The sequence below is a fragment of the Lycium barbarum genome, chromosome 12 (genome assembly GCF_019175385.1).
Source record: "Lycium barbarum isolate Lr01 chromosome 12, ASM1917538v2, whole genome shotgun sequence".
Classification (NCBI taxonomy): Eukaryota; Viridiplantae; Streptophyta; class Magnoliopsida; order Solanales; family Solanaceae; genus Lycium; species Lycium barbarum.
The window spans coordinates 85,413,736-85,429,490 of record NC_083348.1 but is presented as its reverse complement, the minus strand read 5'-3'; the positions used below and the strand labels follow the sequence as shown (position 1 = coordinate 85,429,490).

General features: G+C 32.1%; 2 protein-coding genes across 4 annotated transcripts; one reads left to right on the top strand and one right to left on the bottom strand.

The window, feature by feature from the left end:
* The first annotated feature begins 2,796 nt into the window (after positions 1 to 2,796).
* LOC132623507 (probable polyol transporter 4) lies at positions 2,797 to 6,077 on the top strand. 3 transcript variants are annotated; one of them, XM_060338274.1, is made up of 2 exons: positions 2,797 to 3,722; positions 4,327 to 6,077. In XM_060338274.1, the coding sequence occupies exons 1-2, from the start codon at positions 3,647 to 3,649 to the stop codon at positions 5,688 to 5,690; spliced, it is 1,440 nt and encodes a 479-aa protein (XP_060194257.1). In that variant the 5' UTR covers positions 2,797 to 3,646; the 3' UTR covers positions 5,691 to 6,077. The 3 variants fall into 3 exon arrangements, with proteins under 3 accessions (XP_060194257.1, XP_060194256.1, XP_060194258.1); XM_060338273.1 differs by having other exon boundaries at positions 2,810 to 3,718; XM_060338275.1 differs by having other exon boundaries at positions 3,539 to 3,672.
* A 1,738-nt stretch (positions 6,078 to 7,815) lies between these two features.
* On the bottom strand, positions 7,816 to 9,793 carry LOC132623870 (uncharacterized protein At4g19900). The gene has a single exon (XM_060338677.1). The coding sequence runs from the start codon at positions 9,424 to 9,426 to the stop codon at positions 8,086 to 8,088; it is 1,341 nt and encodes a 446-aa protein (XP_060194660.1). The 5' UTR covers positions 9,427 to 9,793; the 3' UTR covers positions 7,816 to 8,085.
* Between the last annotated feature and the right edge of the window lie 5,962 nt (positions 9,794 to 15,755).

Here is a 15,755-nt window from a genome sequence, read left to right as displayed (position 1 = left end):
AAGGCTTAGAATTCTCACGTTTTTGTGTATGAAAAGTGTATAAAAGTGATATGAAATATGTATATATATACAATTGTATAAAATTCGTATAAAGTTCTACAACAACATTGTACAACATTCATATAATATTCATATAATTTTCATAAGTCACGATTCTACCATCATTCATATAATTTTATGCTTAACATAAGTCACGATCCTACTATTATTCATACAATTTATTACGCAATCTCCTAAGAACTAAACTATTAAAAATCATAATAATCAGATAACTTTCCAGAAACTAACTTAAATTCCTAATCATGTAAAACCTAAAAACAGCAACACAAACTAATTATTCAACAGAGTCGTCAAATTCTCCTAGAATCCAAAGCCTCCAACTCTCATCAAAGGCTAAAAACACTAGTCTGGAAGAAAGTGTAGTGCATGTTTTCCAGTTAAAACAGTTCGTCGAATGCCAGTTCATATTCAAGTTGTGGCCCTAGTCCAATTCCAAGATGTGTCTACCATACTAAACGATTCTGAACCAAAAACCCCCCTTCACTATCTTGAGTAAGATTCACATATTTTTTCATCACAGATCTAGGCAACAACCGATACTGCCGGTGGAAGATGAAGGTTGGAAGTCATCAACATCCTTGCCGGAGAGAAGGCAAGCTTTCTTGACAGCTTCCATGTCTTCTTAGAGACTTCATCAGAGTCGCTATCGGAGAAATCTTCATTGTCGTCGAAGACCATTAAGAATCCTGGATTTAGTTAATCTAGGGTTTTTGAGGAGAATGAGAGGCGGAAGAAATTTTTGGGTTTAAAGAGAGAATTTTCCGCACATAATATAGGGAAAAGGATGAGCTTTTAATTTTTTCAAATCTGATATATTTTGTAATTAAGTTGGTATGTTTTGTAAATAAGGAAAAATATTCTTATATTTTGTAATATAGTGTCTTAAGTAGTATTATTAAGTCATTTTCCCTTGAAAATATTTTGAGATTCTTAGTTTGAATTCCAGTAGGGTATAAAAAATAAAATTCGCAGGGCAGAATTTCATAGCAAATTAGCCTTATTTGGCCAAGAGTTAGGCCTTAACTTATGTATAATCTCAGCAAAGTAAAAAGAAAAATTGCAAGGCATAGTTTCTATATAAAAGTTATGCCTTAACGCATCGTTTCTATATAGAAACTAAGCCTTAAGACATAACTTTACCCCTTGTCCAGCATAATTTTTGTCGTAGTTCTGAGTCATGCCTTATAATGCCTAATAACTTGGAACTACAACATAACTAAGGTCTAACTTTCGTGAAATCTTACCTTGAGAAACTATTTTTTTTTTTACTGGGTCGGGGTTCCAACCCAAAACCTCGGGATCTTTTCGGCCACTTTTTTAGGCAAAGGACAAAAATTAAAGAACAACAATTTGAGGCGCAAAAATTAAAGACTAGCGTGTTTGAAGGAGAATCTACGCAAAAAATGCATAATAACTTCTCGATCGAAAATATAAAAATATTACACTAATTATGTATCCATCACACACACACACAAGTTATTATTTTAGTGGTGATTATTTATATCTATTTTTTTATATTTTAATAATAGCTTGGACTTACATGTTGAATGAGTGGGCTTTTAATAATTTCACCCTCGTAATCAGTATTCACCATGAATTTACTCAAAATACAGGGATAAATTTGACCCTTTTCCCTTTAAAAAAATTGCTCAAGGAGTCCTTGCGGTCCAAAGCACTGTTTATTTAATTTTGTCCTCATTTTTCATATATTATTCAACGATAGGTTTGTTTTGTTTTACAGCAAGAAAAGTAATTTTTTGACTCTTCTACTCTATTGCTTCTTCTACAACTCGTGTTCTTATTCGCGTAGATGCTCAAAAGTCAAAACTAGTACCAAGATTTTGTTTCTCTTAACCTAATTTCGCCGATAAGAACTAATCGGACAGATTCAACTAATGTAGTAGATGGAATAATTTTAGTAACTAATTATTCGAATAATGAGCCTTGTTTCAAATAATGATGATCATAAACTCGAAATTGGGAAGGGACGATAACAAAATGCCAACCCAATAATGAGAACGGAGGAACATTGTTCACTTGTTTTTATCTAATTGTTTACGCCAAGACATGCTAGAAAATAATATTTTGATTGAAAGAATTTCATTCATTTTATCCTCCTTGATCTCCATGCACTTTTTAATTTGGAACTTAAATAAATCAAACAAACATAATAGCTTGAAATCATAACGATCTGATAGGATCCACGAGTAATCCAACATGCTTGTCAGGTTGAATATTTCACGAAGTCACCCTGGATCTATCATGGTTTGTGTATTTTAAAAATGTATTTTCTTCTTCCTCTTCTTCTTTGTTTGTTGCTTTAAAATCATAACAATCTGACATAATCCATGAATAACCGAACATGACAGTTAGGTTGTTGAATATAGCATAAAATCGTATGAATTTGTCATGATTCACATGTAAAGTTCACCGATTTTGATTCCATTTGTCGCCGTCTCTTTATTATATGTGTCGCTTAGCTTGTATTTTAGCCTAGAATCTTCCATTAAACTTAAAACGACCAGTTCGGCACAAAATATCAAACCGAGGATAATTTCGTCCTTAAATCTAAGAGAATAAGACATAGTTATACGAGGACTTTACATAATATTACATATAGTGTCCAACAATATTACATTGTATTCAGTTTAGTAAATTATAATGCACAATCATACGACAAACTTAGCTACTTTTATAGGTTAAAAGATAGAGAGAAACTTCGAAACAAGACAAATTAAATCAAGGCACCGGATGCATGTATCGATTTAATACAAACTCTAGTCAAATTCAAGAAAACATGGAAATGGTAAGTACTTCTATGACTCCCGCGTTAAGAAGCAAAACAGTTACTCCATTTCCATAAAAACAAAACTTCTGTGGATATGTTCTAATAAAGTTGTCTACCGACAAGATTTAAAGCAATCAAATTTTTATTTTTTGGTAATAACACAAGCTTAGTAATTGTCCCATTCGTGCATCTACAGACAGTCAGACATAAGTATTTGAAACTGTACAAACAATGAGAAAATCCCCCTTCTTTTCCCTTTTTTTTGTTTTGTTTTCTTTGTTAATGTCCCATTCAACTCATAGCAGTTCTTGTTTCTTTTTTCTTTCCTCGTGCTGTAATAGCCAATATGGTGGCACTTTTACATCATATAGGAATTAAGAAAAACATCTTTGACCCTCCAGAGCTGGAGTGTCAGACTCACATTGGTCCAAAGTTGGTACTTTCACAACCTTTCTTTTTTCTTTCCGCAGATCTAGGAATAGTCTGCCCAACAGAAAGAAGAAAGAAACTGCAGATCCCAGATTCCACACATTACAGATGCAACTCTTTCTTTCCCCTTTCTTGTTCATATGATATCATCATATGAAACAAGGAGAGAGGTGGAGACAAATTAACAGAACCCCAGAAGGAAAAAACAATCTTTTTTGTTTGATTTAGTGTATAGAGAGGGATTTTGGTATAGAGAAAAACAGGAGGAGATGGCTATCCAAGAAAATGGGAATGGGGGTTTTATGAAGTATAAGAGGATGGACTCTGATGCAGTGGAAGAGGATAGTGTATTGAGTGAAGAGAAAAGAAATGACAGCAGCAGAAAATATGTTTTGGTTTGTGCCATCTTTGCCTCACTTAATTCTGTGCTTCTTGGATATGGTTGGTATATCTACTTCTCTTCCAAATAAATTATTCTTGTCCTTTTCTGTTTCATTCCTTCATAGTAATTCTCCTTGCTTTGCCATTGATTTAGCTGTCTCCATGATATATATAATTTAACTTAATTTTTCTTAAAGTGGCAAGATTCATTTGTTTTATGGATTAGGATTCTGTTTGAACTATGATAAGCTCGGAAATGAACCTTTTCTTTTTGTGGATTAGGATTCTGTTTCTGCATATACTGATCCCCTATGCTAGAGGACACTGGATTATCCTGTTTGTCATTATGCTCTTTTTATGACATCATAAAGCTCCAAGATTTAAAGAGGGTACAAGGATTATATCATAATAGGTCCTCAGTTAGATTTAGTTCACTTTCTTAAACTAGTCTAAAAGAAACTTATAAATAGCCAAGATCTCCTTCTGAGCAAGGTAGAATTGTTAGCATTAGCTCTTGGCGGACTAGTGTCTTTTAGGTTTAGCATTTTGGTGCCACTTCACTGTTGTAGTTTGGCGTAACGCCAAATGCTTTTTGCATAGACGTCAATGCTTTAGCTGGTTATGTGTTTAATTCAAAGCTAGCATCTAATAGGATCATTTCATTACAGATGTTGGTGTTATGAGTGGAGCTATTATATTCATTCAGCAAGACTTGAAAATTACTGAAGTACAAGAAGAAGTCCTTGTTGGAATCTTGAGCATAATTTCACTCTTGGGGAGTTTAGCAGGAGGGAAAACTTCAGATGCCATCGGCAGGAAGTGGACCATGGCTTTTGCAGCCATTGTGTTTCAAACTGGAGCTCTTATAATGGCTCTTGCTCCTAGTTTCAAGGTGTTAATGGTAGGCAGGTTTCTAGCTGGAATTGGTATTGGGTTCGGAGTCATGATTGCACCTGTTTATATCGCTGAGATATCACCAACGGTTGCTAGAGGGTCTTTCACTTCCTTCCCTGAGATATTCATCAATCTGGGGATCCTTTTAGGTTATGTTTCAAATTATGCTTTTTCTGGTTTATCCCCCCATATAAATTGGAGAGTCATGCTTGGTGTGGGGACTCTCCCCTCAATTTTTATTGGTATCGCGCTATTTGTCATTCCTGAATCTCCAAGGTGGTTGGTGATGAAAAATCGGATCGATGAGGCTAGGTTGGTGCTATTAAAAACTAATGAAAATGCAAATGAAGTGGAGGAGAGGCTAGCAGAAATTCAACATGCTGCAGGGCATGTTAATGCTGAGAAGTATGAAGAGAAAGCTGTGTGGCGTGAACTGCTAAATCCTTCACCTGGAGTTCGAAGAATGCTGATTACAGGTTGTGGGATTCAGTGCTTTCAACAGGTCACGGGTATAGATGCAACTGTGTATTACAGTCCAACAATTTTTAAGGATGCTGGAATTAAGGGTAACACTCAACTCCTGGCTGCAACTGTTGCTGTTGGGTTCACAAAAACGATATTTATTTTGATAGCCATATTACTCATTGACAAAATTGGTAGGAAACCTTTGTTATATGTCAGCACAATTGGTATGACTACTTGTCTGTTTGGCCTTGGCCTCACACTTTCTTTCCTGGGGAACGGTTCAGTTGGAATCAAACTGGCAATTTTATGTGTATGTGGAAATGTAGCATTCTTTTCCGTGGGGATCGGTCCAATTTGTTGGGTCTTGACATCTGAAATCTTCCCTCTAAGACTTCGGGCCCAAGCATCAGCTCTTGGTGCAGTAGGGAGCAGGGTTAGTAGTGGTGTTGTTGCAATGTCTTTCCTCTCCGTTTCACGTATGATTACAGTAGGAGGAACATTTTTTGTGTTTGCTGCTATATCAGCTCTCTCTGTTGTTTTTGTTCATAAATGTGTTCCAGAAACAAAGGGGAAATCATTGGAAGAAATCGAAATGATGTTTCAGAATGATAGGCCACAACAAGGTGGTGAATTGGAGCTTGAAGATGTCAAACATCTAATGCAGACACAATGAAGGGGTGTATCATATCATAGTTTTAGCAGCAGCGAGAAGAAATTTGGCATTTGCTATGGAGATGCTTATTCAACTTGCCAGCTTCACAATATTTGTGAATTGTGTGTGAAAGAGATTAATTCCGTGATTATTCTCATTGATTGAGTTGGTAAATATACCATAGTTACAATGTGATAAATAGTGTAAATATTCTTTTACTACATATTTATTTACACTATTTATCAGTGTGGAGTTAATTGCATCACACAATAAGATAGAGATAAAAACAAAACAAAATCTTTATTCATTTGTCGTTAAGGCTGAAGCTTTCTTGTACCTTGATGACTGGGGTCTCTGGAATTTGATAGCTAGATACTTAGAAGTAATACATAGTGTTTCTTCTTCTCCTTCCTTTTCCCCTCATTTTATGTAAAAGCAACAGAATAGTGACAGTGATGGTGAACATCTGTATATAGGTTCCAATTGGTAATTCCCAAAGACTCTTATTGGATGAACGTTTCCTTTTTCTGCTCCCGTGGCATTACCGTAAGTTAGAGTGGATTACAAAACCATTTATCTCTGCATTTACTGGCAGGGATTAATGTTACCCGTGCAGTATTTCTCTAGTATGATGTTACCTTATTGTCCATTTTCCTTATCTTCCTTTCATCTTTTCGTTTTTCTTGCTTTTAGTCGTTAAAAGAACTTGCAGAAGCCAGAACTGTCATGTGAGGTTAACTGGAAGATGAATGAGAGCGAATAAATGCTAAATAGCAAGTCAAGGTTTTTGGTCAGTCCTCAATGGAAAATGAATTAAATGATATGCCTCCGTCTTCCAATTAGAGAATGATAGCAATTATTTTGAGCATTCTGGTAATTGAGTTGGAGTACACTGAACAGATAGACCTGAAAATGAAAGCACTTAAAGGACCACATGCACTACATAATGCACTAATACAAAGAAAAGGACTGATCATCAAAGTTTCACCGGCATCACATCAATACCTTTTTTTGGTCCTGCAAGTTGGATAATTTCTAGACTTTGTAACACCATGATACACCAATTTGATCAGCAATGCAATTGGAAGGTGAGTGAAAAAACAGATTAGCCCAAGTGTGGAGTAGTATCTACTCAAAAGACAACAACCATGTGCAGCATATGCATTTCCTAAGAAACTTAACCAACACTTAGCATTAAAGCGTAACACTGCTTGAATCCCAAATTGAGCAATTTTAGGAAAGTTTATACAGCCATTAACCGCTAGATAAAATATCGGCTGATCTGTTCTAGGTTTGTGTAGAAAAGCAGAGAATACAGGATCACCACCTCTCCCCCCAAAAAAGGAGAATAAAATAGAAGGCAATAATCAAATAGTAAAGCGTGCCTCAGTTTAATGACATTACTTTATTATTGAAAGAACAATATGAAGATCAATACAGGACGCAGGTTCAGTTATAATGAAGTAATGTAGTTAGGAAAGCTCATAATCAGTGTTAAGAAGCCACCAAAGAGCAAAGTGTCAGACAAGGAGCAAAAGAAGCATTACTTCCTAAATAGTAGTCTCAGGAAAGTTTGAAGGAGCTGCAAATTCTATATGTTTGGTGGTCATTTTACTCAAATTACCAGATAGGAGGAGAGATGAAAAAAAAAAATCCAAGTATTCTTCATGGTAATCCTGCTTCTGGTCAACAACATAATTGTGAACCGAGTACATATCATTGAAGGTGGTTGGATCGCAACACCTCCATGACTTTTCAGCTCAAATTACGTTCACATGGAACTAACCAGATAAAATTATGAAATATTAGTTAGTAGGGTAGTTTCTGAATAAATATTAAACTTACCTCAGCAGAAACATGCCATCTGACCTAATTCCAGACAGGTGCACCTGTCTACAGATTTTAGACGGAAAAGTTTCACTTGCTTCCATCGAGCTAGTATTATGGACAACAATGTAAACAAACTGCACCAAATTAAAGTTAGAGCACGAGCTAATCACATAGCTCAAAGGTTTATTCAGTGCAATGAATCTGCATTACATACATAGTGGTCCTGAATCAATTCACCAGTTGACAGGCACCCTCACAACTGCTCTTGTAACTTCTATATTAAAGAAATCTTAAGTTTTTGCAAAAGCCAAACAAAGAATCAAGATATTTATCCAATTAAATTGTGGGCCAATAGCATTTCAGTCGATAGGAACTTAGCAATAATTCTGCTGTTCTGTCTTGTATAATTTGTTCAATCACCTAGACATGAAGTAGATTACATGGATCCTGCATTATTTCTGTACCACCTAATTTTCTTCAAGACAACCTATGGAATGAACTGAGGCGGTCCATAATCCTACAACTTGAAGAATAAAACATGTTGACATTGATCGTTTCGTGGTGTATACTTACAACTTTGATGAATTTAAGAATTACAGAAAACACAACAATCTGACATTATATGTTGGATAATGCTTCCTTCTTCGACCTTAAGCTCTCGACTCTGCTTGTTCCAAAGATGCACAGCCAAACTTTCGCTCTGAATCTTCTGGAGTTTCAAGAGCAACCATCTCGAATGAGTCTCGTTCCTCGGCCCAAGAAAGAGACTACCAATCCTATTCCAATCAACTGGATAAAAAGCCATTGGAGGCAGAACTGTGAAATTGTATCCATCTCTTCCACTTACCCTTGACACAACCCTTGAAACCAAGTAAGGTCCATTATGACCCCATTTATTCCCATCAAATGTAAGTGCAAATTCTTCAATAAAGTTGTACAACAAAGGATGCCCTTTATCAAAAATCATTACAGCATTATTTAACCTGCTCCAGTTTCTTGTTTCAACATCAATAGTTTGAGCTCCAATAACATTTCTTAGCTTCCTAAAACTCTTCAACACTATAACATCAGTATCTAAATAAATCCCGCCAAACTTGTACAATAAACCAAGTCTAAGTAAATTTGAGAGGTTTTGGCCTAAAGAAACTTCCCCCGGATCTACATTACCCTTCATTAAACTATCAATCCAGGCTTGAGCAACAGTATTTTTAAATAAATAATAGTAATCAGGTGAAATTGCAGCTACCCTTAAACCTTTCTCTAAAAAAGGCTTTAAAATATGCATCCCTGTTGGAGAATCCATTGAAGTGGACATAATGACCAAACAGCCATTTGGGTGTGCCTTAAACAAACTGTCCACAGCAAACTGTTCCCTTTCACCAAAAGATTCAATGGAAGAAATCCAAGTCATGAAAAATCTAAACTTACATGAAGAATTGGATGATTTATTACCAAAAAACTCCTTCATTCTCATTGAAAACTCATTAATTCTAACCCCTGAATGATAAACTTTCACCAAAGACTTCTTTTTTCTCCTTCTTCTTGGATGATAAACAACTGAATTGTATGTAAAACCCACCAAGTTTGGATTTTTACTGGAAATTGTGAAATGGTTGTTTGGTTTTACAAGTGGGGTTTCCTCTTTTACTGCATATATCTCAGAAGAAGATAAAGAAACCAACATTCTTGATTTTCTGGCAACATTTTCAGTGGAAAAAGTAGAAATTTCAGGTGAGGAGTTGGCTGGAACTGGAACTTGAACATAGAACACAGTGGAACTGTTGTAAGCTAAGAGAAAAAGAAGAAAAAAAGAAACAATTGCATATAAGGTTGACTTCCTAGTCAACTGGAAACAACAATGGTTAAAAAACTTAGACCAATTAAAATGTGAGATTCTTTTAACTGTACTATTAATGACATCATCCATGGTCCTTGGAAATTAAAATTGTCTTAAGCAATTTTCAGATGTGAGAAATAGATGAAGATGAGAGTTGAGGAAGTTGAAGAACATTTTTTCAGTGGTGTGAGGCGGCAAAAAAAGTGCAGGAAAATTGAAAAGATGTTTTTTTAGTGTTTGTTGGGTTGTGTTAAGTGCAGTGAGTGCTTTTTTTGGAATTTTCAGAAGCAAAAAGATTAGCACTAGTATATGAAAAAGCTCTTGGGTTGTGTGCCTGTTTTGTACTTTTGTGGAGTAGAGAAAGAATGAGAATTAAATGTACTAGTAGAGTTGGTTGATCGGCCCTCTCAGCCAGGCTAGTCCTTTATGAAGAACAAGAAAAACTCAATGCATTGCATTTGGTTCCCTGCTTCCCTTTTATAGAATGAGTAATTTCTTTTGGTTTTCTTTTCAGCTACTATTGGGGACTGCATTTTTTCGATTAAAAATATCTGCCAAAGTTAATTTCCTTTACTCTTTATGGTCAAAGCAAAGAGCAGTTTTACAGTTTTGACTCTTCACTCCCATGTGCTTATGTAGCACTGCTATTAAATTTCACTGTTTTAATTAGTGAAGTGTTTGTTTTAGTGATTCCAATATTTAATAGAAAGATAAAGAATATTTTAGATAAATATATTTTAAGAAATAGCAAAATTTTTAAAAGACAACTATTATGAATATATTTTTCTTTTGTATCTGGCATAAGTGTACCAGCTCCGCCTCAAATTTTATACAGTACTGTAAAACATATGTTGCTACATTTTTTTACAGTGATCAACGATGTCACACATGCATATTAAGCTCTCCAAACGTTCTCTCAAATGGTTCTGCTAGTGTTTTGAGTGGCATGATCAACCTTTGGTTACCATTCATGGTTATTAGTTTGTGAAGGTTTTCTTTGATCGTGACATAAGAGCGAACATGTTTGTTTCACTGTTTTCCAAGTTAATGTAATGTGGTATTTATATTTTACCGATTATAGAAGCATGAGTGTTATCGTCGTCAACCAAAAAAAAAAAAGTGGGTCCTACCAAATCCCTCATATTTTTTAAGCTCATTGTTACTTATGACCTTATTTTGTGTTGCTGTTTAATTTTTGTCCCTCAAAAAAAAAATTATGGGTATAAATTTATATTTCTGCATCATAATATCTCACAAATTATGTTCCGCACCATTAAAAACTTATGGCCACTAGGCATAAAATTTAGGAAAAATAACAGCCTATGTCTATTTGGAAAAAATATTTACCCGAAATGATTCATATTTTTAATATTACCCAAAATGACCCTTTTATACATTATTATACACTTTTATATAAGATCGACACATTATTTACAATAAGTGTATAATGTTGTATATCGTGTGTATAAACACTATTGTAAAAAAAGTTGACTATACAGATGTAAATTAAAAATATAACTACGTGGATGTAATATTTTATGCTGGATTGTATATTATTGAAATTATTCCTAAAATTAATTGCTAAAGGCAAAAAATGAAGAAAATTGTATTACACCCTATCCAACATCTTAATCTTGTTAAATAAGAATAAGAAAGAGCTGACAAGAATCACCTCACTAATTTACCGATTTCAAATATTTGCTTATCAAATTTTATTTTAAGGTCAATTTTTTATGTCAATTTGATCAACTTCTAGAGCAAATGAGGAATCAATTTACTTTTATATGACTTAATAAATGTTTCATTAAAAAAAAATATCCTACAAACCTAACACCTTATAAACTGTACAACATATTTATTTTGAAAGATGAATTTTTTTCTTTCAACAATTTGTGAAAAATATAATGAATTAGGCCCATAATAGTAATATGAAAAATTGAAATGATTAGTAGTGTGCTTCAATATTTTTACAATGACAGGATCCAAATATTTTATTAGGATAAAGTTTTTAATTTGTAATAAACAAATTCCCTAATAGTTTAAAAGATAGGAGACAATTGCAAAAAAAAAAAAAAAAAAAGACATTTAAATAATGATAATAAGTTCATAAAATGGTAAAGGTACGCTTAGAGAAAATTTAAAAAAGAGAAATTCAGGAAAAAAAAATAACGATTTAAATTGAACACAAAAACCACTAAAGAAGTCATGAAACCAAAAGATTTAAAACTTATACCTTTGGGAAAGGATAAAAATGCACGTATTTTAGACACATAAGTCTCACACAAATAATGAGGAATAACATCAAGAAGATGAAATATAAACGGTCAAGAAACGTATACATATATTTTCTTAAAATGATGAAGTTGGTCTATACTTAAATATTTAAGACTACAACATATGCTAACACATGAAAGCGTTTTTCAGTGCTATTGAGTAGAAAGAGATGATGGCATGAAACTTTGTAGGAGAAGGTGTATTTCAAATCTTTTAATTAGAGAACCAAACCAGGAAAGTCATAAATAGGATAAGCGGACTAAGTAAAATAATTTATTGATTTTTCAATTAATTGAATTATAATACTTTCTATAATAAAAATTCCATGATTATATTACTAAAAGGTACTCTCTCTGTCCTAATTTATATGACACGGTTTGACTAGGCACGAAATTTTAAAAATAAATGAAAGATCTTTGAAACTTGTGGTCTAAAACAAGTTATAGATATTTGTGTGGATTTAAATCATTTCATTAAAGGTAAAAAGGGAAGTTTCAAGTTAAATGATTTCTAAACATAAAAATATATCATTCTTTTTTAGACAGACTAAAAAGAAAAGTATGGTACTGTTTTTTGTGTTGGGCCCGTGCTCCATCATCTAGTTTCTACTATATAGAAACATGAGTTTCTATATAGTTTGGTCGTCAGTCACTCATTTTAAAAAAAAAAAATGGGGTCCACGTGAAGAAGAAGAAGCCAATTGCAACAAAAAAAAGAGATATTTAAATAATGATAATAAGTTCAAAAAATGGTAAGGTACGCTTAGAGAAAATGTAAAGAAGAGAAGTTCGGGAAAAAAGAAATAACAATTTAAATTGAACACAAAAACTGCTAAAAAAGTCATAAAACCAAAAGATTTAAAACTTATACCTTTAGGTATAATTTTAGACACATACGTTTCACACCAATAATGAGGAATAACATCAAGAAGATGAAATATAAGCGGTCTTTATTTTTACTACTATATTAGAAGCATGAGTTGGGAGTGGTTTCGTTGTCCACCTCCAACTCATGTAAAAAATAAAAAAAATAAAAAAAGAGTGGTCCCCACCACCTCTAAACTCATGTTAAAAAAAAGGAAATAAAAAAAAGTGGACCCCATATTAAAAAAATCAAGCAACTTAAAAAAATAAAAAAAAATAGATCCCATATTAAAAAAACAAGCAATAAAAAAAAAATGTGCACCCCATATTAAAAAATCAAACAATATTCATGTAATTCCCAAAGTATCCCCATTAAGTCAATAATGGTGGATTCATTGCCACATGTGTATCAACCCATTAGTGGGAGCAAATGAAATTATTGTACAGTAAAAACCGTGACCCCATATTATTGTTTTTCTTCAAAACGTTAAGTAGCTAAATCATACAATTTCCTTTCTTTTCTTATATTAGCCTGAGATCTAATCTAAATATTTAATTGTTGCATTTGCTATTCTGCCATGTCATTTATTTGTTATGCTTACTAAAATAAATATACTTAAAATATTTTTTTTCCTCAATCAAAACCATCTCGCTTTGCTCGCATCTTTCAACAGGGTTTCTTTCAACGCCTTACAATTACCTTATATTTTAAAATAGGGTAGAATTTAATTACTTTTTCATTTTTATTCTTACTCTAATAAATGTGAAAAGAGATTAATGGCGTAAAAGAAAAAATAATATTAAATGGAGATCAAATAATAAATAAGGTAAATTAGTCAAATTATAATTCTAATTGACGTTTCCTTAAAAAAACGTGCAAAAGCCAACATGACAAGTAAAATGAGCTAAACCAAGAATATTCACCAAAAAATAAAAAATAGTAGTTCTTCATTTAAATAGAAAATTAAATCTGTACTTTGTTTCGTTTTAAACGTGTAAAATTAATTTAATAATTTGAATTAGAATTATCCAAATCGTAATTTAATAAAAAATAATAAGTATTGAATATACATACATTAACAATAGAATATTTTAAACCTTTAAATTAATCAAATTAAAATTCAAAGTATCAACTGATGCTTAAATATTGCTATTGTTTTGTCTCAAAGAGAGAAAAATAGTTTCCTTTTAAACAAGTCTTCTCTTTTAAAAAGTATTAATAAATCAACACTAATATAATAAAGTTTTGGATACGGAGCACAAATTATAATGTTATATTAATCGTGTTTTGAACATAGTATATATATATGTGCATTAAAACAGTGCAAACTTATATATGCTTATTAGCAATATAAAATATACATATTATCGTTACCCAGACACAACTACATACACATAGATACCCTATAATCCAAAGTGTTGAGCTCGTGCGCAGCACGGGCATACGCCATCTAGTACTATATATAACCATGGGTTGGAGGTGGTTTCGTCCTTCACCTCCAACTCATGTAAAAAAAAATGTGGACCCCATATTTTTAAAAAACAAGCAATATCAAAAAAAAGACCCCATATTAAAAAATAAGCAATATCAAAAAAAAAATGTCGACCCCATATTAAAAATAAGCAATATCAAAAAAAAAATGTAGACCTCATATTAAAAAATCAAGCAATATCCATGTAATTCTCAAAGTATCCTCCATTAAATCAATAATGGTGATTAATTTTTCAAAAGTAGTTCTGAATATATTATTATTAAGCTTCATTTTTTAAAAGTTACTATTACAACTGATTACATTTTGTAGTTCCATGGGTGATATCTTACTTCACCAACTGTAATTCTATAATCAAATTAATTGAATATTGTTACAACTGGAAAAAAAAAAACGTGGACCCTATATTAAAAAATAAGCAACATAAAAAAAAAAATTAAAAAAACATGGACCACATATTAAAAAATCAAGCAATATCCATGTAATTCTTAAAGTATCCCCCATTAAGTCAATAATGGTGATTAATTTTTTAAAAATAGTTCTGAATATATTATTATTAAGCTTCATTTTTTAAAAGTTAATATTACAACTGATTACATTTTGTAGTTCTATGGGTGATATCTTACCTCACCAACTGTAATTCTATAATCAAATTAATTGAATATTGCTACAACTGATAAAATAAATTACTCGGATGTTTATGGCAATACTTTTTAATATCCTAAAAAGAAACTAAGATGGGTATTACATTCTCAAAAGACATTTTCCAATGTCTTAAGTTTCTAATTATATACGGAGCACCATAATAGCCAAAATAATTTATTAGTACATACTTATGACAGGTTAAGTAAAAAAAAAAAAAAAGATAGAAATCTTATACCGCATCTATGCCCATATTATATGACACAATATACATAATCACCATATGTATAAAAAATTTCACGTTTTAGCCTAGGGAAATGGTAGTTCAAATGACGTTTCCGTATTTGAAGTAGTTAAAAATTCAATAAGTTTTGAAATTCTGGTTCAAATTTGATTAACGCGTAGTTTAAAAAGTGTCTATTAGCCTTTTTCTTAAATAAAGTCATACAAACTGAAATAAAAAAATAACATCATGGCACAAATTATTGAACCCATGCTCCCAAAATTTCTATCTTTACATACATAACTTTTAAGAAATGTTGTAGAATATATCAATTCTTTTTATAATTGCATGAAAATAAAATTATAAATATATATTGAATAAAATTATAAATATATGTTGGACCCGTGCTGGCACGGGCTCTGGTATCTAGTATTAATCATATCCGTGACAATATTTGTTGGTATTAAACCTTTTGTCGTAATGCAAAAAAGAAAGAAATTCTTGTTGGTCATTTTTCTCTTTTTTTATATATATATATATATTACTACTTATAATAAGGGGAATCTAAAGATTTTGTAGTCACTTAGTTTGATTCTAAGTACTGGTAGGCTTTCCTTTTGACTTTCTTAGCCTATTCTCATTTTTCACTCTATTTTCTTGTCCATTTATATGTGGGTCCCTAAAATTGGTGTATATTAATATTTATAATACTTTTTTTGAATTTTTTTTATATGGTACTTTTAACTTTTATATTTAGTCCAAATAAATATTTTATATATAATTAAGAAGATATTAATAGTTTTATATATCAAATTTATCATTATTTAGATAAGTGAATTTTTACACAACAAAAAAATCATATTAAATGGGCGCTCTTTAATTAAGATGATTTAGTAAAAATGCTTCTTACTTTCTAAGGATAAGTGA